The 23,858-nt window shown below is 40.3% G+C and overlaps 2 protein-coding genes across 2 annotated transcripts in view; both read left to right on the top strand.

The window, feature by feature from the left end:
• Positions 1 to 684: 684 nt before the first annotated feature.
• inf2 (inverted formin 2) lies at positions 685 to 22,125 on the top strand. Its single transcript, XM_061968711.1, has 5 exons — positions 685 to 897; positions 15,082 to 15,492; positions 19,815 to 19,930; positions 20,073 to 20,232; positions 22,088 to 22,125. Exons 2-5 carry the CDS (start codon positions 15,093 to 15,095, stop codon positions 22,123 to 22,125), a joined length of 714 nt encoding a protein of 237 aa, XP_061824695.1. The 5' UTR covers positions 685 to 897; positions 15,082 to 15,092.
• The window catches only part of LOC133611684 (inverted formin-2-like), an 18,217-nt gene continuing 16,290 nt past the window's right edge, over positions 21,932 to 23,858 (top strand). The window contains exons 1-3 of the mRNA XM_061968710.2: positions 21,932 to 22,121; positions 22,254 to 22,395; positions 23,704 to 23,836. Of these exons, the coding sequence (XP_061824694.1) occupies positions 22,306 to 22,395; positions 23,704 to 23,836 (223 nt within the window). The 5' untranslated portion in view covers positions 21,932 to 22,121; positions 22,254 to 22,305. The remainder of the gene's footprint in view (positions 22,122 to 22,253; positions 22,396 to 23,703; positions 23,837 to 23,858) is intronic.

Here is a 23,858-nt window from a genome sequence, read left to right as displayed (position 1 = left end):
TTCTATTAATATTGAATCATATTTTCACTATTCGCAGAGGACCAAAAATACAGAGCTGCGGGCCAAAAAAGGCACCCGTGCTACATTTTGGACACCATTAATTCACACAGTTTCTAGGACAGCACAATGCTGATTGAAATGTATATTTTTATGCAATTTGACAAAACTACCGAGGATATGTAAACTATGAACAGGCTGTAAGACTTTGAGCTTGTGGGATGCAGACCAGGGAGGACAGCCCAAGCAACCACTGGCGGCGCCCAGCTTCAGAAACCGCAGGAAAATTTACGGCAGCAGGCGGGTTAGAGCAGGAAACTGTGAGAGTCCCTTCAGAATAAAATATAGTGAATTAAACAATTCAGTTCAATTTAAGAATAAAACGCTTAAGTAGTTAAACTGTTGCAGTTCTCTTATTGCTGACGAAGCTTTATCACGGCTACGTGCTAACTTAGCAACAACACATACTTGGCATTAGCAAAGCTAAGGACTGTATTTTCTTGTTGGTGCCATTTCACCCGACTTATCTTCGTCAAATTAATACCATGCTTTATGGCGTTTTTTTGAACTTTAATGACGAGAGACCAGTTCTTCCGTCGTCACTCGCGTTGCCGTTTTATTGTGGAGATCATGAGCGGATATTGTCGCAACGTGGTACCGCCACTTTGACGTTTTGCTTTGAAACAAGTGAGTGGAGCGCCTGTGGCGGTGACGATTTAATAGGCACACAAATACACACCCACTGGGCTCGACTTGCCTCGCAAATGCTTTAATTTTCAGGAGGTCCATGCATCATTTTAGGCGACGTCAGAGGCAGGCAGGATGCCATCCGGTGCCTCTCCCATCTGAAACACACACAAGGACGCGATTCTTCCAAGTGGACAGATAGAACAAAAGCAGGTAAGACATCTTCATCATCATCTATGGATGATATGCAACAGTGCATGCAGAATTGACATGCATCAACTGTATTATTCATTATGGACATATGTCATCGGTTGTATGCGAAGACGTATTTTTATAGTGAGGATTTGTGTTGCCTTGTTTGTGCTTTAAAAAAAAAAGAAGCTCGGTGATGCAGTGCGTAAGATTGACGAAGTGTTCTGTTTTGGTCTCCTCGGTGCCCATTCAGGGTGTTACACTCTTGAAACGGTCCCTCCTACTAGAGGAGAAAGGCTGCAAGGGGAAAAATGTGCCCAGTTGCCAAAATCCACTTTGGAGAGTTTTATTTAGATCATAGTTGTTGTTATATGTGTGCAGAGGTTATATCGGTTTGGACTTTGGTGAAGCCATCACTTAAAGTTAAAGTTAAAGTAAAGTACCACTGATAGTCACACACACACTAAGTGTGGTGAAATTAACCTCTGCATTTGACCCATCCCCTTGTTCCACCTGGGAGGTGAGGGGAGCAGTGAGCAGCAGTGGTTCCCGCGCTCAGGAATACTTTTTTGGTGATTTAACCCCCAATTCCAACCTTTGATGCTGAGTGCCAAGCAGGGAGGAAATGGGCCCCATTTTTATAGTCTTTGGTATGACTCAGCCGGGGTTCGATCTCACGACCTACCGATTAAGTTAAATATAGCACTCCAGTAAACTAAATTTGCCTATATTGCCCCCTAAATAGGCAGCACGGTGGAACAGGGGTTAGTGCATGTGCCTCACAGTACGAAGGTCCTGAGTTTAATCCCGGAGCTCGGGATCTTTCTGTGTGGAGTTTGCATGTTCTCCCCGTGACTGCGTGGGTTCCCTCCAGGTACTCCGACTTCCTCCCACCTCCAAAGACATGCACCTGGGGATAGGTTGATTGGCAACACTAAATTGGCCCTAGTGTGTGAATGTGAGTGCGAATGTTGTCTGTCTATCTGTGTTGGCCCTGTGATGAGGTGGCGACTTGTCCAGGGTGTACCCTGCATGCCTTCCGCCCGAATACAGCTGAGATAGGCTCCAGCCCCCCCCCCCCAGCGACCCCGAAAGGGACAAGCGGTAGATAATGGATGGATAGATGTCCCTAAATACGTGGGGATGAAGGAGGGTTAGTATCTTTTTAATGAACTCCAGATGTTTTAACCCAGCTGCAGACACTATGTGAGCTTCTGAAGATTTAAAAAGTGCTCCATTGTTGTTTATGTACATGTTTATTCTTGCTGAGATACACAAGATATGCAGTCTTATAGTCTTTGCATATGTTTGAGAAGAAGTAAATGAGTGGGTGAATGGCTGAGTGTTAATGTACAGTGGACGTGTGCTGTTGTGTGGGAGGCTCAAGCAAGAGGACACATGAGTGGGTTTGTCCTGTGGGCTGTGAATCAGCTGCTATTAGAGGTACATGTGGGAGCTTCTGGAAGCAGAAATGAAAATGGATTTGAATGAGTGACTGAAGTGGATGCATATGTGTTCAAACTTTTTGGATATGTGATGATTCATTTCAGTCTTTGTCCAGTCATGGTCTCAAATGGGAAATCATGTGAAAAAATGGGAACATAAGCCACAGCACCAGCATGTTTATCTGGTTTCCTGTGCAGGAAAGTCCATTTCCTTCCTTTTGAGAATTTCACAAATTCTTCATCCCACAATACACACACTTATTGTCTTCTCTGGAATTAAAAAAAAAGTTTGTTTCTTCACTTTTCTCTGATTACAATCGTTGAAATCTTTGCACCCTAAGGGTCAGGGTCCTATTCTCCCATGTCCTTAATTGGAAAAAGTTGCACAATTGCGCAGATTTCGACCACACAGCATTCTCCCACTTGACTTAAGCATGTCACTGTGGGCTTTTATCCAAGATGCACACTCTGGGTAGAGCAACCCTAAATGTGGACGACACCTGTCAAATCTGGTCTTGCGCATATTCTCTAATCGACTTAATATGCGTAACTTGCAGCACATTAAAAAAAAATAGCATCAAATTGATGCCAACTGGACTGTTCAGTTTGTCTTGGGAGACATTTTGCCTCTCATCCGAGCAGGCTTCATCAGTTCATGCTCCAAGACTATAGATATAACAGCTAGTCTGAGGGGATGGTGTAGGATCCAAGTATTTCCAGGTAAAGGAACCACACCCCAACCGTGAAGGGTTTTGTTTTTGCGATACAAAATGAAGATACAGTGGAGTGATCCCTTTGACGGTCAACAGCAGTCAGAATTATATTTAGTAACGACTGTCTTACTCCACTGTTTCTTACCCACTTTCATTTTGCATTCCAAAAGAAACAATTCTTAGTTAGAGGTTCGATATTTGCATCCAGCACCGTCCCCTCAGAGCTGTCCTAGCTAGTCTTTGAGCCTGAACTGATGAAGCCTGGATGAGAGGCAAAACATCTTCCGACAACATAAACAATCTAGTTCTGATCGATTCAATGCACAGAGAACACAATGACCTAAACCACAAGTGTCAAACTCAAGGTAGCCCGCCACATCATTTAATGTCTCACCATTTTATAAGGTCCGCCACGCCATTTTCTGTTCTGCCACATTATTTTTTGTGGACTGTCAAAATATTTTATGGCCTGTCACATCATTTTAGTGGCCTGTCACATCATTTAAATGCAGTGGCGGGCCGTGCGTTTCCCACCTAGGTCTTCAGTGATGTCCGACTTGAATGATTGAATGAGCGGGGTGGACCGCTCGCTTGTGCATCGGCTGGGAACATCTCTGCGCTGCTGACCCGTCTTCGCTCGGGATGGTGTCCTGCTGGCCCCACTATGGACTGGACTCTTACTATTATGTCGGATCCACTATGGACTGGACTCTCACAATATTATGTCAGACCCACTCGACATCCATTGCATTCGGTCTCCCCTAGAGGGGGGGGGGGGTTACCCACATATGCGGTCCTCTCCAAGGTTTCTCATAGTCATTCACATCGACGTCCCACTGGGGTGAGTTTTTCCTTGCCCTTGTGTGGGCTTTGTACCGAGGATGTCGTTGTGGCTTGTGCAGCCCTTTGAGACACTTGTGATTTAGGGCTATATAAATAAACATTGATTGACATTGATTGATTAGCTCTCAAAATACAATCATTGATGTCACCACATGACCATTGCTGGAGAAATACTATACAGAAACACATTTACAATACTGCGCATTGTACAAAACGGGTTATTTTCTGGCGCATTTAAAAATCAATAAACCCGCATCAGCAATTAAAACATATCTTATGTAGTACTGTCAAAATTAAAATTGCAAAAAACATTTTAAACATGAAAAAATAAAGAAATAAAATATCTGAACTCTCATTTCATCAACAGCTGAGCTCGCTTCCGGGGTTGGCCGACATGGTCTCACAACATGTAGTTTCTCTTAATATCCTTCTTGAAAATGTCCTTGCAAATATATGTGTTGTCTTGTCTAATCATAAAAGATGCAGACGAGGCGTGTTGGCTGACTTCTTAAAGTTTACTCCACACCGGCATGTCTACATTAAAAACCTAAGCGGGGCTACTGCGCATGTTCTCCAGTACTGTGGCATGCTGGGTAATGGAGTTCTTATGTTACCTGGCTCATACATCACTATTAGAGATGCGCGGATAGGCAATTATTTCATCCGCAACCGCATCAGAAAGTCGTCAACCATCCGCCATCCACCCGATGTAACATTTGATCAGAACTGCACCCGCCCGCCATCCGCCCGCACCCGCCCGTTGTTATATATCTAATATAGACGATGCAAGGCATTAGTGAGGCATACCTGCCAACTACTCCGGTTTTCCCGTAATTCGTACGGTTTTCATCAACCTATTCCGGGTTACGGTTGCAGTGATAAAAATACGGTTTTTCATTAATTTAAAAAAAAAAAGGGTGAAAACTACGCGAATTGCACCTTGTGCAGACAAGATTTTTCGATCGGACACGGAGGAATTAGCGATGTAAAAGACCATGTTGGGACAAAAAAACACAAGTCTAATGCCGTTGCTAGCGATACAAGTGGAAAACTTTCAACGTTTTTCGTCGCCCAAACAGATTCTTTGGATGTGATGAATGCCGAAGTTTTATTTACGGAGGCAATAATTGAGCATGGACTTCCAATCGCACTGGCTGATCACATGGGACAGTTAAATGTTTGTAATGCAACCTTTAAAAATCATTACGCGGTGATCGCGGTCCCAAAAATAAACTTTTCTTGCATGATAATGTCCAGAAAAACTCGCTTTATATCACTATAGAGTCCTTTTAACGAATGAGTTTGATGGTTTATCACAAACCTTAAATGAAAGAAGTCCTTTGTTTTCCTGCACCATGCATGCGCTTTGGCCTTGCTTCGTGTTTGGTGCGCAATCCTGTCGGCTGTATTTCACAGCACGTCTTTGACAACTTGAAGTGGCATAAAACATTTAAAACAAAGGGGTTATAGGAACAATCACTTTCAGTGTTTTATGCCACTTCAAGTTGTCAAAGACGGTATGCTGGTGCCCGACTGCCACAAGTGGAACAAACATTTGAAACAAAGGGGTTATAGGAACAATCACTTTCAGTGTTTTATGCCACTTCAAGTAAACTTATCATAAAGTTACCATATCATTTTTGCAGTATGATCAATCTGATAGAATAAATTTGGATTTTAGCCACAAAAAGGTAATGACACCAATGTTATCTATTGGAATTGTTTAGTACTGTTATACTGTTGAAAGTGTTTATACTATTTATGCTTTCAAGTCCAAGTTGAAGAAATCTTGTTAAATGTTGACAGCATAACTACCAAAATACAGAAGTATGTCCTTAATATTTTTGCAGTGCTATTTCTGTTGAAAAGTTAAAATGATTACATTAGAGATGTGATGTGCCACTTTTCAAGTGTCTGATGGCTTAAATTAATTTTCATTAATTTTTCATATTTTGAATTCTTTTGAAAGGCTTACAAAAAAACTACATTTGAATTGTAATTCCATGCTATTGACAGGACTATTAATTTTAATGAAGTTAGCTTACCATGTTTACAGTATGATAATTGTGATAGAAATGTGAATTTTAGGCACAGAATATTTTTTACAATTGAACAAGGCAGTAGATTATACAAGCCTGGACAGAAAGTTAATAATGACACCAATTTTTTTTTTAATGGAATTGTTTAGTACTGTTTTACCATTTGTTTACTGTAAAAAGTGTTTATACTGTTTATACTTTCAATTAACAAATTGAAGTCTTGTGAAAGGTTGACAGGATAACTGGCATTAACTGTCAAAATAATTTCAAACTATTGAAGTTAGCTTACAGAATAAACATGTCAATCAACCCATATGATTTTTGCTGTAATATTTTTGTTTTGAAAAGTCACTGTGACTGATAGAAAAGTGATGGTTTTAGCAACATTTTAACCTGTCTGAATGCTAATACCGTAATCATTTTGCGTCGGGGGGCGAAGCCCTGAACCCTCCACCAGGACTTTGTCCTGGACCTACCGGGGCCTGCGGCCCTTGGACCCTGGCTACCAGGTTTTTCTGATTTCAAAAGTTGGCAGGTATGGTGAGGTTATAAAGCTTTTGCCTGTTAAAGAAAGGAGACTGATCCAATGCAGCTCAAACATTCGCGTGCCACGCTGTCACGACCCAGACGCACACCAGTGCGCAATCATATGGGAGCCGCGCTGAGCGCACCTCCAAGCGCGTCTCGCTGCCGGCGACGGCCGGGTATGGGCCCGACGCTCCAGCGCCATCCATTTTCAGGGCTAGTTGATTCGGCAGGTGGGTTGTTACACACTCCTTAGCGGGTTCCGACTTCCATGGCCACAGTCCTGCTCTCTATATCAACCAGGGTGAGCCCCACCCCCTTCGTGAGCGCACTGCGCGCGGAGTGACCCCTGTTACGCGCCCCCGGCAACAGGGGTGGCGGGCAGGTAAGCTGCGCGGGCGGAGCGCGCAGAGCGACCCCTGTTACGAGCCCCCGGCCACGGGGTGGCGGGCAGGTAAGCTGCGCGGGCGGAGCGCGCGGAGTGACCCCTGTTACGAGCCCCCGGCCACGGGGGTGGCGGGCAGGTAAGCTGCTTACCTGCTGCGCGTGACGCCGGCCGCGGCGAAGGCGGACGAGGCGGGGTGTCGGTGCGGTGGGCGCGGTGGTGACCCTGGACGTGCGTCGGGCCCCTCTCGCGGATCGCCTCAGCTACGGCTCCCGGTGGGGCCCTCTCGGGGGAAGGGGCCTCGGTCCCGGACCCCGGCGAGGCGTCCATTCTCCGCTCCGTAAAAGTGTCCATCTCTTTTCTTTTTTTTTCTTCTGTTGTGGCATATGCAGCAGGTGCCTGCTCGTTTTTCGTATGTGGGTAACAACATTTAACTATGTATATATATTTCCGAATTGGTTTAACTGCCACCCGCCTGAATCTATTTAAAATCTAATTTTGTTTTATTTCAACTGCCCGACCAGATCCGACCCGACCCGCGGATAAAATCTAATTTTTTTTAATTTCATCCGCCCGATCCGCGGATAATCCGCGGACTCCGCGGTTGTGCCCGCAAACCGCGCATCTCTAATCACTATACATCTGCCTTAGGTCATCTAGAAGGCCTTACTGACCACAACTCGTGATCTAAATGGCTATCGCAACTGTCTGTCAAATGTTTGTGTCCGTTCGTTTACAGTGCACGGACGCCCGCGATGCTGAATCTGAAGGCTCGAGGCAGATTTGGTACAGCATGGCAACATAAGCTAGCTGAATTCTGATTGGATAAAAACTCTATAACCTAAAAACAACAGCGCTGGAAGGAGCATAATATGACATGAAGAGAATATGAATACTTATATTTAGGGAAAGTAAATAAAAAAATACTTTTATCTTTAGTTATGATCATGATTTCTGGTTATTTTTGGCAAGCAGAGAAGGCCTTGCTGGCCCTGACGGCACACCACTGTTTAAATGTGGCATGCACATTGTTTAATGTGTCCTGCGAAACGCTGAAATAATAAAGCACTTTATGGTTAAATGTATTTGTTCTTTCAATTTTGACAGAAAAACAGACTGCATGCACCTGCATGTGTACTACACTTATCTGATCATGCAACAAGATGTTCCAAGTTTTTTTGTTGTTGTTGTTGGTTATCAAATATAAATACTTAAAAATCTGTTTGCCACCTTCATCAAAGCAATTCATCTACACTAATAATCTGTAAAAAAAAATATCATTCAAAAACAGTTGCCTGTGCAAACTGTGTAACGAGGCAATTATACGTTTATATCAGTGGTTCTTAACCTTGTTGGAGGTACCGAAACCCACCAGTTTCATATGCGCATTCACCGAACCCTTCTTTAGTGAAAAATACAATGTTGTTTTTTTTCAAATTCAAGACAAAGTTATGTTTTTGGTAACACTTTAGTATGGAGAACATATTCTAAGTAACAAAGACTTAATTTAGAGTTGTTTGGACACTAGGGGAACATAATCTAAGGAACAAAGATTTAATTTAGAGCAGTGGTTCTTAACCTTGTTGGAGGTCCCGAACCCCACCAGTTTCCTATGCGCATTCACCGAACCCTTCTTTAGTGAAATTCAAGACAAAGTTATATGTTTTTGATAACACTTTGGTATGGGGAACATATTCTAAATAACAAAGACTTAATTTTGAGTTATTTGGTTAGGGTTCGGGTCAGGGTTAGAGGGTTAGGGTTATAATAAGGCCATGCCGAATAAGGCATTAATAAGTACTTAATAATGACTAGTTAAGAGCCAATATGTTACTAATTTGCATGTTAATAAGCAACTAATTAATGGTGAATATGTTCCCCATACTAAAGTTTTTATACTGGTGCACAAAATGAACCGTGCATGAACATCACCTTGTTCAAACAACAAAACCAACACAGTGCATAAACACAACAAATTACACACCTGCAAATCAGTCAAATGTTGCCGTTTCCGTAATACGCCATAGGGATCCGTTTGTATTTACACAATGAGTCGGGTGTGTTTTGACCTCCGCTGAACGCCTGAGGCCGACTCACCGAACCCCTAGGGTTCGATCGAACCCAGGTTAAGAACCACTGGTTTATATTCTTATATTATATACTGCCACAAGCAGTCCTCTTAAGGCAGCCATCATTTGCGATGTGGGCCTCAATAAACATGAGATTGACACCCCTGACCTAGATAAATGAAATTATTGAGATAAACTTTTTTTGCCTAGTTTATTACCATAACATTAGGTACACCTACGAATTAGACACCCCTGACCTAGATGAATGAAATTATTGAGAAACTTTTTTTGCCTAGTTTATTACCATAACATTAGGTACACCTACGAATTACTGCAAGATGGTAAGCTTAAATTCTGCCTGAGATTGACAACTAATAAGAGATAGGTAGACACTGGAGAAAGGAAGAATGGGAGAATTCCGCCCCAATTGTAAAAAAAACATTGTGTGTGTGTGCTGGCTGCCACGGTAACAGAACCCATCAGGATTCCTTTGCAAGACAATGTGACAAAAGCCAAGAGTCACTTTACCTTGACCCTGCAGACTGATTGGAATTTTTTTCTGCAGTGCATCTTATGGATACAGATGAAAAAGGCCGAGTCGATTAGCAAAGCACATACTGTACCAGTGTTCAAGTTAAATTTGTCAGGCAGGCAATAACAAGTAGAATCGTCCAATAGATAAGCGCTCAATCCTACCAAGCTTGCCAAAGTAGCAAAGTGTGAGTCAGTGCTAGTCATTGTTTGTACGTGCTTGCCACTCAGCCATGCCAAGTCTGAAATCCACAATAGACAAGAGACACAAGAATCTCTCACAAGGTTTTGTTTCTAGCTTCTTTTTTGACATACCAAACCAGAAAACATCCAATACAGAGAGGTATTTCCCCTATTTTGGACATAATGTGTATCTTATGGGAACATTTACGTAACTCTGCAGAGAGTCAGGTTTGTGAAAAGGGGAACTGTGCCATAAAAAGAATCATGTGTGGATTCATACTTTTGGGAAATGTTAACTCTGTAGCTGCCATGTGATAGTCTCTGCAAAACACATCCTTTGGATTGTAAACAGTGACATGTTCTGTCCTGGCAGTGACCAGTTGGTGTTTGCACAGAGTTTTAATTGTCTGACAGCGTTTTTCACGCAGGATTAAGTCAGAATGTTTGGCGTTGCTGCTGTTGACTGCACTGCTGACATTATCGTTTACACACCCACAGAGTGCAGCGCTGTCATTTCCTATTCTCTTTTCCTTTCTGATTAGGCTGCCAGCCTCTTTTCTGCTTAGCAATGCTCACAGTGTCCATCCATCCATCCATTTTCTACCGCTTATTCCCTTTTGGGGTCGCGGGGGGCGCTGGAGCCTATCTCAGCTACAATCGGGCGGAAGGCGGGGTACACCCTGGACAAGTCGCCACCTCATCGCAGTGCTCACAGTGTATTGTGGACAATATTTTTGAATTGCAAATAAGACACCATGTGTTTGATTTTTACCCCTTTCAAAGTCATGTTTTCATTGATGTCCACAGTTTTTATCCATCAAATTTAGTAATATACGGTTGGTTGGAATTCTTTCATTCACTTTTGATGGGAAACCACAAAAAGATGACATAAAACGGCATTCTACTAATTTGTTATGTACAGAAAAATATTAAGGAACATTTGATATGATATGTTTCACTTTTTTGTTTTAGTTACATTGTAAATTAAATTAAATATGCCATATGTCAAAATAAGCTGCGTAGATACATATTAAGGCTGCCATGATTAAATAGATTAATTCAATAAGAAAAAGCTTGCTGTTTAAGGAATGTTAATTGAGTCAATCTAAACCGAATGAACCTGGAAGTTTACATATGCAGACGTTCCCCACAGCCGCTGCAATAGAGCGCACATAAGAGTGTCTGGCAGCGAACAGCAGATACTAAAAAAAACACACCTTTTAAAAATGCTATTTCAATATAGATAAATTGCATTTGTTAGAAAAAAATAATCACCTAAAATATGCATTGGAGATATAAAGTGTCTGCGATGAGGTGGCGACTTGTCCAGGGTGTACCCCGCCTTCTGCCCTAATGCAGCTGAGATATGCTCCAGCGACCCCAAAAGGGACAAGCGGTAGAAAATGGATGGATGGGTGGATATAAAGTGTGTTTTATCCAATTTCTTGATTAATCGAACCAAATATTCGACGATTACAAAAATAATCAATAGCTGCAGCCCTATTAAACATATTCACGGATTAGGGCTGTCAAAATAATAAGTTAACTTACATGATTAATCACAAAAAATATTGCATTATTCATGTATATACACAGATTAATCACACTATTTATTTTGCTTGTACATACTCCTTTACCTTAACCATGGATGGTTACCTGAAAGATGGAGCGTGTTTTGCAGTGATCAGCTCTATGAGCAAATATGAGTGAGGATATTCAAACCGGTGTGCTCACTAGCAAACTTCACTTCAAAATAAACCCAGATGGTAATTAAGATAAAACTGTTACCGAGTTACTGTTTTACTTGAATACACATCATTTATTTGAGCAAATAAATGATGTGTATTCAAGTAAAACAGTAAAAAAAAAGTCCTGTACGACATTCTCACAATAACATGGGGGCGGCCGTGCCAACAACTTGAGGGTTCCAGCAGGGGCGCCGAAAAGGGGGGGTAACTCTAGGGGCCCATGATGGAGGGGGGCCCAGAGAGGCCCCTAATGATGATGAAATTATAATACAGAAAAAATAATGACACTGTGTTGGGGGCCCTGTAAAGACTCCGTTCATGGGGCCCAAAATCCCTAGCGGCGCCCCTGGGTTCCAGGTCCGATCCCAGCCTTCGCCATCCTAGTCACGTTCGTTGTGTCTTTGGGCAAGACACTTCACCCTTGCTCCTGATGGGTCGTGGTTACCGCCTTGCATGGCAGTTCCCGCCATCAGTGTGTGAATGTGTGTGTGAATGGGTGAATGTGGAAATAGTGTCAAAGTGCTTTGAGTACTTGAAGGTAGAAAAGCGCAATAAAAGTATAATCCATTTACCAACATTGCATTTGTGTCCAAATTTTGCTTGTATTTAAATAATGTAAGCGAGAAAAATAACCTGATTAAACATGAATAATCCAAATTCAAAAGTGTGCTTAATCTGATGACTTTTTGTGTTATCTATCAGATTAATAATTTGCCAGCAATTATAAGGATAAAAACAGCCTTCAACTCAGCCTTGTGAGCATGTATGAGGGTGTATTTGATAATGTATTTAAAATATACCAATAAAGAAATAGCCAAATACCCACTCTATGCCAAACTTTAGACACATCTGTCATAAAATATTGATATAAAAAATATATAGTTTTAATGGGCAAATATTTACAAAAAATATCTCAGTCAAATTGTATCAAATTAAGATGAAATTTGAAAAACATTGGATCTAGTTGACATAAAAATATGATAAATATATTGTAAATCACTGTTTTGTTTTTTTGGAGTTAATCTAGTTTGCGTTTATGGTGGAAATTATAATTTATATTGAGAAAAATGTATGTGAAATATTTATTTTGTTTAGTGTTTAATCAAGAAAATATAATTACGTGTAACTCAATGACATACTAATACAGTAATCCCTCCTTAATCGCTGTTAATTGGTTCCGGACATGACCGCGATAAATTAATTTCCACGAAGTGGGAATCATTCATTATAAATCAAATATTTTCCTAGCTAGAGCATAGAAACCCCGTTAACGACCTTTTAAATGTTTTTCAACATTTTGAGAGCTCTTTAGACCAGTGGTTCTCAAACGTTTTTCAGCAAGTACCACCTCAGAAAAAAAATCACTCTCCAAGTACCAACATAGACCAACTTTAAAATACAGTAACGTGGTAGCTCTGAGTATATTCATTAAAAACAAGGCCGAGGTTTTATCTAACAAATATTTGTAATATTTTGGCCACTGCAACAGTACACACAGTTTGAACAGTAACACTATTTAAATATGGTAAAATAAAACACTGTACTTTAATCAAGTGATTCTTTGGCATACCACTCGATGGAGTCTGCGTACCACTAGTGGTGCAAGTACCACAGTTTGAGATTCTCAAACTGTGGTATTTGCACCACTAGTGCTTTAGACATTAAATAACACCCTTTTGTCACTTTTACACTCTTTTAAACGAATATACGATACTAAAGAGCACGCTCTGGTTTGGTCTCCTGCAGTGGCCAGTACCACTGTGGTACAGGTATTGGTATTTTTAGTTTAAGTAGACATTTTTATGCTTGGAAATGCTTGATTTGGGACCAAAAACATTGTAGAATATGCTTGAAATGTTCTTTTAAATATCCTAAAATAAACCATAATGCGGTGAGGCCGCAATATTTGAAGCGTGATGTGGCGAGGGACGACTAATATCCAATTAAGTGAACATGTTGAGTGACTGAATCACAGTCAAAGCTTGCTTTTATATAGCTCCATAGTACTATATTATATTGTCTAGATCAGTGGTCCCCAAACTACGGCCCGTGGGCCAGATACGGCCCGCGAGCGTCCAAAATCCAGCCCGTGGGTAGTCCCGGGTAAAAAAATAAAAAATAAATGAAAAGAATATATATATTATTATTATTATTATTATTATTATTTTTAATCTGTCCTTTTTAGCCCATCCATCAATCTATTTTCTACCGCTTGTTACTCTCGGGGTCTCCTAGCCGCTCAGGCAAATCATTGTCAAAAAATGCATTTTCCCATCGATAACACAAACCGGCAAATGCGCGCTCTTTCAGTCAAATAGTGCAAGAGGTAAACAAATGGCGAAATCATTGGAGAAAAGTAAAATATGCTCTGAGTGAAGAGTTTTTAAACATCAGTGGACATATGACTTCTTTTTTTTATCAGTGTAAGGAAAAGGCAGTTTGTCTAATCTGCAATGAGACAGATTATATATATATATATATATATATATTTGTATAGCTTATCGAGAGAATGCCAAGAGTGTGCAAAGCAGTAATCAGAGCAAAGGGTGGCTATTTTGAAAAAACTAGAATACAAAACATGTTTTCAGTTATTTCACCTTTACATAACTCCACATGTGCTCATTCATAGTTTCGATGCCTTCAGTGAAAATCTACAATGTAAATAGTCATGTAAATAAAGAAAACGCATTGTATGAGAAGCTGTGTCCAAACTTTTGGCCTGTACTGATATATATATATATATATATATATATATATATATATATATATATATATATATATATATATATATATATATATATATATAATATATATGTCTTCAGTAATGCGGACGCTGTATCGATCCGTTGTGGTGAAGAAGGAGCTGAGCCGGAAGGCAAAGCTCTCAATTTACCGGTTGATCTACGTTCCCATCCTCACCTATGGTCATGAGCTTTGGGTTATGACCGAAAGGACAAGATCACGGGTACAAGCGGCCAAAATGAGTTTCCTCCGCCGGTTGGCGGGGCTCTCCCTTAGAGATAAGGTGAGAAGCTCTGCCATCCGGGTGGAGCTCAAAGTAAAGCCGCTGCTCCTCCACATCGAGAGGAGCCAGATGAGGTGGTTCGGGCATCTGGTCAGGTCCCTAGGGAGGTGTTTAGGGCACGTCCGACCGGTAGAAGGCCACGGGGAAGACCCAGGACACGTTGGGAAGACTATGTCTCCCGGCTGGCCTGGGAACGCCTCGGGATCCCCTTGGACGAAGTGGCTGGGGAGAGGGAAGTCTGGACTTCCCTGCTTAGGCTGCTGCCCCCGCGACCCAACCTCGGATAAGCGGAAGAAGATGGATGGATGGATGGATGGATGGATATATATATATATATGACTTATTTGTAACACTTTAATGACTGAGACCCTTTTGGGTCCCCGGTACCTTTAACGGTCACCAAAATTAAGGGGATCCCTAAAGGTTACAATAATTATTGTATTGTTTTGAAAATGAAAACTATCAAAATGGCCCCCGCATGCTTTGATTTTTCAGTGTGAGGCCCTCAGTGGAAAAAGTTTGGACACCCCTGGTGTAGATAAACTGGGAGGAGCTATAAATTCTCCAAATGCATCAGTGTATACACCATCCATGCATTTTCTACCGCTTATTCTTATTTTGTAAATGTTCAATGCTAAGTCCCACACTTTTTTTAAGTGGTCTCCAAATCAGCCAGACTGCATCTTTCCTCTTTCGCAGGTGCAGTAACAATGTTTACAGGGCTCTCAGACGTGAAGAAGAAGTGGGCAGCAGTTCGGGGTCGCCTGGGCTCCTCTCAGGACTCGGACTCCCAGCAGGAAGCCAACCTAGAGAGTGCAGATCCGGAGCTCTGCATCCGACTGCTCCAGGTCCCCACGGTGGTCAACTATTCCGGCCTGAAGCGTCGCCTGGACAGCAGCGACCAGTCATGGATGGTCCAGTTCCTGGAGCTCAGTGGCTTGGATCTTCTCCTGGAGGCCCTGGACAGGCTGTCTGGGAGGGGTTGCTCCCGCATCGCAGACGCCCTCCTGCAGCTCACCTGCGTCAACTGCGTCCGTGCAGTCATGAACTCATCAGCCGGGATTCACTTCATCATAGAGAATGAGGGATACATCCGGAAGCTCTCCCAAGGTCAGTCATTATGATACACATCTTGTATAATGTAGTGCACGCTCAAATCACATGCGACTGTAAATATGACTCATTTAGAAAGCTTACTCCGAAGTAAAGCTGCACGATTAATCAATTTTAAATCGTAATAGGATTATTTAAGAATGACAATGTTAAAAAAAAGTTAAATCATTTTCCTTTTTTAGGGTTGCGCAATATAGACGGAATATCATATAAATGATATACCTTTGACCGATTATAGAGTTTTTGATACCATCGTTATATCGTGAGAATGCTTGTTGATGACGAGCTGTGTCCTGCCAATTTGACAGCGACAAGCAAGCGAACGCGACCCAAACACACTGTAGTAGTATTTGTCAAGACGTGGACTTTGGCGTGGTTTGTTTTCCCATGGTGCAAAGGATTCGGACCAGACATGGCGTGAAGTTAAATACATGATTTAATAATAGATTATAAAAAGTATAAACAAAAGGTGCGCACAAGGCGGGGAACAAATTTGGCTAATAAAACAGAACTCGCACAAAGGCAGAACTATGGAAAAAAGGAACAAACAAAAGGCGCTCACAGTGGAGGTACAAAACAGTGGCTTGAATAAACAAAAAACTTACGTGGCAAGAAAAGAGCAGCATGAACTACGACCTGGACAGAGTAAGCAGCGTGTCAAGAGTGCAAACACCAAACAGAACATAGCCAAACTAAACATGATCTCCAAGACATGACAGTATTCCAGTTAGCGGATAATATTCCTCCACAGTGCAAAGCCACTTCGAAGTCAGCGATGCTTACTCTGTTTTTTACAAGTACCATTATCACTGGAGGATGAGAGCTAAACATGCTACACTACACATTGTAGGAGGGTATGCTAACCGCAAGCTGGATAGATCTCTTGAATGTAAAAAAAGGTGGGAAGATCAATGCAAATATCTACAGTAACAATACCAATAATAATATCAGTATATGGTCAATACTGCAGTGGTTAGATGGATATTTTTATGACATAAGTTGACATTATTCTTATTGTATACAAACGCAGGAAAAAATCCCTGTACACAGGAGGACTTTAAGGGCAAAAACCAAAGGATTTAAATCAGTCAATAGTAGAGATGTCCGATAATATCGGCCTGCCGATATTATCGGCCGATAAATGCGTTAAAATGTAATATTGGAAATTATTGGTATCGGTTTTTTTATTATCGGAATCCGGGTTTTTTTTTTAAAAATTTTTTTAATTAAATCAACATAAAAAACACAAGATACACTTACAATTAGTGCACCAACCCAAAAAACCTCCCTCCCCCATTTACACTCATTCACACTCATTCACACAAAAGGGTTGTTTCTTTCTGTTATTAATATTCTGGTTCCTACATTATATATCAATATATATCAATACAGTCTGCAAGGGATACATTCTGTAAGCACACATGATTGGTCCACTAATAGTACTAACCTTTAACAGTTAATTTTACAAATTTTCATTAATTACTAGTTTCAATGTAACTGTTTTTACATTGTTTTAATTTCTTTTTTATTCAAGAAAATGTTTTTAATTTATTTATCTTATTTTATTTTATGATTTTTTTTTAAAAGTACCTTATCTTCACCATACCTGGCTGTCCAAATTAGGCATAATAATGTGTTAATTCCACGACTGTATCGGTAACGGTTGATATCGGTATCGGTAATTAAAGAGTTGGACAATATCGGAATATCGGATATCGGCAAAAAGCCATTATCGGACATCCCTTGTCAATAGTAAGAAAATATGTAAATATTTAATGAATATTTCCACCCGGCCCTCCTGTGTTTTTGACTTGATGATAATTGTTATAAAAAATTGAATCATTCATTGATCTTGAAAAGTCAAAGTATTCCTATCAGCGTTGATGTGGCCGATACTGTCCCAAATTTGTAAAATAGACCAAAACTAATGTAAAGTATCCAAACAACAGAACAATGTGCTCATTACATTTCAACAGAAGTGTAGATGGAACCATGTCACAACAGAAAGTAACCAGATAGCAATGTATTAAGTTATAAGTCAATACAGTCATATTAAATTACAAAGTAGATCAAAAATAGTTTTGAGAAAATAATACAAACGCAAATATGTTACTGCAAATGTAAGCAGCAAAATTAGGAGCCTCTGTATCCTGTTTTGAAATGGTTCAATTATAATTTATATTTAAAGTAATTTACCGTGATATATATCATTATTGCAGGAGGCTTCCATACATTCTATCATGTCTGAGAATGCTCTTCATAGACATGTGGCGGCGTGGCTCTGTTGGTAGAGCGGCCGTGCCAGCAACTTGAGGGTTCCAGATTCGATTCCTGCTTCCGCCATCCTAGTCACTGCCGTTGTGTCTTTGGACAAGATACTTTACCTGCTCCCAGTGCCACCCACACTGGTTTAAATGTAACTTAGATCATTTCACTATGTAAAGCATGGATGTCAAACTCTGGCCCGCGTTCAGTCCAATGAGTGCTGGCTCAGTTACATAGTATGTGCGGCTTTGGCACGCACACAAAAGTGAATGCAACGCATACTTGATCTTCAGCGATACAGGTTACACTGAGGGTGGCCGTATAAACAACCTTAAACACTGTTACAAATATACGCCACACTGTGAATCCACACCAAACAAGAATAACAAACACATTTCGGGAGAACATCCGCACAGTAACACAACATAAACACAACAGAACAAATACCCAGAACCCTTTGCAGCACTAAATCTTCCGGGACGCTACAAGGTGTGTGTATGTGTGTGTGTGGTGGGGGTGGGGGGTGGGGTTGGAGGTAGCGGGGGGTGTATATTGTAGCGTCCCAGAAGAGTTAGTGCTGCAAAGGGTTCTGGGTATTTGTTCTGTTGTGTTTATGTTGTGTTACTGTGCGAATGTTCTCCCAAAATGTGTTTGTCATTCTCGTTTGGTGTGGATTCACAGTGTGGCGTATATTTCTAACAATGTTAAAGTTACTTATACGGTCACTCTCAGTGTAAACTGTATCGCTGTTGATGAAGTATGCTTTGCATTTCTTGCGTGTGCGTACAGGAGCTGCTCATATCTTGTGACTGGGCGGGCACATTGTTAGAAGGGATGAAAAGTGAACGTGACGTCAGCTCGTAGAGGACGTTAAAGGCAGTGCCTGTAAGGCACGCCCCCAAGACTGTGGAATACCTTCGTTCGATAATGAAGGTTGCCTCAGCTCAAAGCCTGAGCCCCGACATTAATAATGAACTAGCATCCAAGAAAAGATGGCAGGTATCTGGCTTGGGCACATCATATTAGATCAGTGTGTTGCAAACTGAGCAGAGTAAAGTCCTGAATGGTTGGTTTATGCATTATTTTATTTTCAAATTTATTAGCCTGTGGAAAAAGTTAATGTTGATATTTACCTCAGAAGGCTGCAAATAGAAAAGAGGCATTACATTTTTATTTAAATTGTATTTGATATGCCATTGATATTTTTTAATTATTATTATTATTTGAAACTCGATTTTGCATGTCACTCTAAAGTTATATAAGCTTTGCTTGTTCAATATTTAATGCAAAACTTGTTAGGGTCCCTATCAAAAAGGTTAATTTGTTCAACCTTGGCCCGCGGCTTTGTTCAGTTTTAAAATGTGGCCCACTCTGTATTTGAGTTTGACACCCCTGATGTAAAGCGATTTGAGTCACTAGAGAAAAGCGCTATATAAATATAATTCCCTTCACACGCCAATATTTCCCATATATGTATATTTTTGTGGCAACAAATGAAATTTGCCTCGTCACAAATGCAGATTTGGCTATTCCGGTTTGCCCCTGCTCAAAAACACATATTAGTACTGTGGCGTTACGTATTGTAACTCTGGTTGGCAACATACCTCAGACATACCTGCTATGCCTGAGAATATGATGTCACAGAAGAGGTTTGTGTTGCCAATTTTATGATATTGTCGCTACAAGTAGATAAAAGAGAAGAGTAAGTCTATTAAATTATTAAATACAAGCGGTCAAAAAAGGCAAAGTTTTCGGTACATAAGCAAAGATCCGCCTCCACAAGCCCAGAAAGTGTGCTTTCCTCTTTTGTCTATTTTAGCTTTCACCAAAAAATTTAATTGAAAATCGAGAAAAATATGGATTTTAGTTTTGGCCCAAATCGTATAGCTCTACTTCAGAGCATTGGGATTTTTGGATTAGCAACACAAACATGTTTATCTGCTGCCTCATCCTTAGAGGACAAAGTTCAGGTTGCACTGTCTAGAAAACACATGAGGCATGTTAGAGTCTACTGTTGGTTTGTGTTTCATCTGTATTGTCATGATGCCCCACAGCCTTGGACACCTCCAACACCATGGTGAAGATGCAGGTGTTTGAGCTACTTGCAGCTCTCAGCATGTTCTCTACAGATGGTCATCGCCTTGCTCTGGATGCACTAGACCACTACAAGGCAAGAGTGTTGATTGTTTGAGGAATTGTAAAAAAAAAAAACTGTTAACAATGCCCTCTGGTGGCTGTTGTTGTGCATTGAATGCACAAGCAATACATTAAATTAAAGAGGGTGACTAATTCCACTGTGATTTGTCCTCCAGGGAGTGAAGACACAGCAGTATCGCTTGAGCGTGATCCTGAACGAGCTACAGGAAACAGACAACGTTCCTTACATGGTCACGCTCCTCAGTGTCATCAACGCACTCATCTTTGGCTCCGATGACCTCATGCAGAGAGATAAGATGAGAAAGGAGTTTATCGGTAGGTCCAGGCTGCTACTGAACAATCAATCAGCACATAGCGAGTGACGCCACTTTGGCTATGAACGGTTTCAGGGCCATTCTACCAAATTGGTGCCATTTACTTGTTGTAACGCTCTCCAAAATAACATTTATTTTTGTCTTTTTTCAATTGTAAATCTGATAATACACATATTGAACTAAGCAAAATGTAATTTGGCCAATTTAATTGAATTTTTATACATGTTCTCTCAGCCAAATAAGCTTAATTTGAGTTAACAGGATTTAAAAGTAACAGTTTTGTAACATTTGCAAACGCTAATAACATTCTTCAGTGATTCAACAACAACTGTTTGAAAAATAAATAACATCAAACAATTACATAACAGGACTGAGCTGAGATTTTAACCTCCCAAGTTATAGTTAAAATATCATCCTGTGGACTATGTGATTTGTGGAATATTCCACATTTTACAGAAGGGGTACTGTGTTAGGGTAACAGGACTGAGTGAATACTCAGGTAGTTGTCTCTTGTTTATCACTGTTAATTGGTTCCGGTTATGACCTCGATAAATTAATGAGGAATCATTAATTATACTCTAAATCAAATAGTTTAACAGTTAGAGCATAAAACACTTTTTATGACCTACTTAATACGGTTTTCAACATCATTGGGGCACCTATAGACCGGAAATAACACTTGAGTCACCCTTACATGCTTTTAATTCAATATAGTAAGGCTGATGAAGCTGAGCCAATCAGTAGCCATGATACTGAACAGCACGCTCTGATTGGTTTGGTCTCCCCTTGTGGCCAATACTACCATAGTATTGATATTTTTACGTTTATTTTGCAATTTTATGCTTGAAAATGCTTAATTTCGGACCGACAAAATTGGTGAAGCCACAATATTGAAAGTGCGATGTGGCAAGGGATGACTACACAATCTTAGTGTGTGTTTTAATTATAATTTTTTTCTCTAAGAAAATAAGTATTCGGGATAAAGTGTAACACAACTATCTAAAAAGTAAAATACAATACTGAAGGACTTAATTTTTTATGCTTCATAGTAAAGTTTTAAAAAACAAAATGTTTCAATTCAAGGTAGTTTCAATTGATCTTTTAAATAGTATTAATTGATAAATATGCAATCAGATCAATGTGCAGGAGTACACTGCTTAGTGAAAACATTTTATAATTAATTTTAACTTAGAATTGTATATTTTCTTTTCTGGCGACACAAATAGCACTAATTTGATGGAACGGCCCTCCAGCATTTTTACCTTATCTTTTGTGGACCTTTTGTATCTGCACTGTAACCACATGATTTCCATATTGTGGGACGAATAAAGTTTATCCTATCCTATCCTATCTAATCATATCCTGTTTCCCTGTGCTAAGAGTAAATATAAAGCATAATACAGGAGCATCTTTGGAGCTGTAGTGCACTAAGAATAATTTGGATGTCCTCCTATCTTCTGACAAAATGCCCCAATGTACAACATTTTGAGGCATATTTGTGTATGTCATATCATAACAGCAACTTTAGTAACAATATGACCTTATTTGATTTAACTTGCTCTTGAAAACAAAGTCAAGAAAACTCACAATCTGTGCTGATATTTTTTTATATCAGTGAAGCTTCTTGGTGCACAAACATCTCATAAGGGGGGATTTTTTGAACCCTTCTATTTCTATTGATTGGCTCCTTGGACCAATCAACAGTTTGAATGGCCACGCCTCCCTTGTAATTGCTCACCTGCGACGTCTAGCTGCTATCCTAACTACTGTTGTTCTAGCATGTGTTTCCCCTCTGGTGATGTACAAAATTTAAGAAGAGAGTTGTGTCACCTGATGAATATTTTATTCTTCTGCAGGGCTTCAGCTTCTTGACATTCTGCCAAAATTAAGGTGAGCATGCATGCGCTCTATTGTTCACCTTTAATTAGGCAGCCTCTTCATTGTTTTGAGATGAAATGGCATTTAAATGTGAAGTGTGGTGCACCCGTACCTATTACATGTATGTGTGTGTGCGACATGCAGAGAACAGGAGGATGAAGACTTGATTATTCAATGTGAAGCGTTTGTAGAGGCAATGGCTGAAGATGAGGAGGAGCTGCTGCGAATGAACGGTGGCATCGACATGAGCAATCACCTGGAGGTCTTCACCACTCTCTTCAACAAGGTGACACTCCATGCTCCATGGATATAACACCATTTACTCGTGATTTTGTACAGGGGCATATCACCAAATGTTGGGGGGGGCCCCATACACCAGACACAAAGGGCACACTATCCCACCCTAAACACAATTTCCCCACCCCATACACACATACACACTTTGTATGTTTACATGCACTAAAAACTGATGAATGAATGAACCATGAATTTGGTTGAAACCAGCATTTTAGGTCTCATGTTAAAAAAACTTAAGTATTTGACTTTAAAAGATGAGTTTAACATATCAAGACTGGAAAATCTCTAGATAACTCGCCAAAAATCATTTTGTTTTGCTTTTTTTTTTTTTTTTAAGAAAATGTGCCAAAAAATTAAATATAAAGTGGCCAGATTATGAATATAAATAATATTCATAAATATGATTTTAAATCAAGTTCTTCCCTCCATAGTATAGATTATCTGATTCACGTATTATCATTAGATAATAAAAATCATAATACTGTACATCGTCTATTATTATTAGTGTTATCTCCTGAGGTTTAAGCCTCCCCTGTCTTTAAAACCTAGTGACGTGGCTGTTTCTAACTTTAAGCGAGGGTCATTGAATGCACCACAGTGAGTGCAGTGAGATGTGAACGTAAAACATTTTGTTTTGCTTTTTTTTTTTTAACAAAAAGTGCCAACAAATTCAATACAAAGTGGCCAGATTATGAATATAAATAAATAATATTCTTAAATATGATTTTAAATCAAGTTTTTCCCTCCATAGTGTAGATTATCTGATTCATGTATTATCATTAGATAATATGAATCATAATACTGTACATCGTCTATTATTATTATTATTATTATTATTAATGTTATCTCCTGAGGTTTAAGCCTCCCCTGTCTTTAAAACCTAGTGACGTGGCTGTTTATAACTTTAAGCGAGGGTCCTTGAACACACCACAGTTAGTGCAGTGAGATGTGAAAGTAAAACGTCTACATAACTTTCCCCTATGCTGCCACATATTTATTATATTTTTACCTTGTATCACGTCATCCTTGTAGCAAACTGCTGGTGCTGAGTGAACGCCTAAAGGTGAGCTTTTACGACGTTATTGAGTGAAGTGTTCCAAGTTATGTTTGCCGCACCAGGTGGAACGAAACATCTTTTGTTTTTGCAAAGTGTCTGTAGTGTTGGACATTTTCAAAAAAAATCTTCTAACTTTACAATTTGACCTGTGTTTTGGGACCCCGGTACAACATCCCCACTTTCCCTCCACTTGACGCCCCTGGTTTCATATATTGAAAGTGACACTTTGATGTGTTCCAGGTGAGCAGCTCCCCAGCTTCCCTCCAGCTGCTATCCATTCTGCAGACGCTTCTCCTGCTGGGGCCAAGCCGCTCTGATATCTGGCTTGCCCTGGAGGCCATCACAAACCGAGCCATTTTGTTGGCCCAAGACTGTAAGTCTGCATTATTGTGATG

The sequence above is a fragment of the Nerophis lumbriciformis genome, linkage group LG08, assembly GCF_033978685.3.
Source record: "Nerophis lumbriciformis linkage group LG08, RoL_Nlum_v2.1, whole genome shotgun sequence".
NCBI lineage: Eukaryota > Metazoa > Chordata > Actinopteri > Syngnathiformes > Syngnathidae > Nerophis > Nerophis lumbriciformis.
This window is presented reverse-complemented; position numbering and strand designations above follow the sequence as displayed.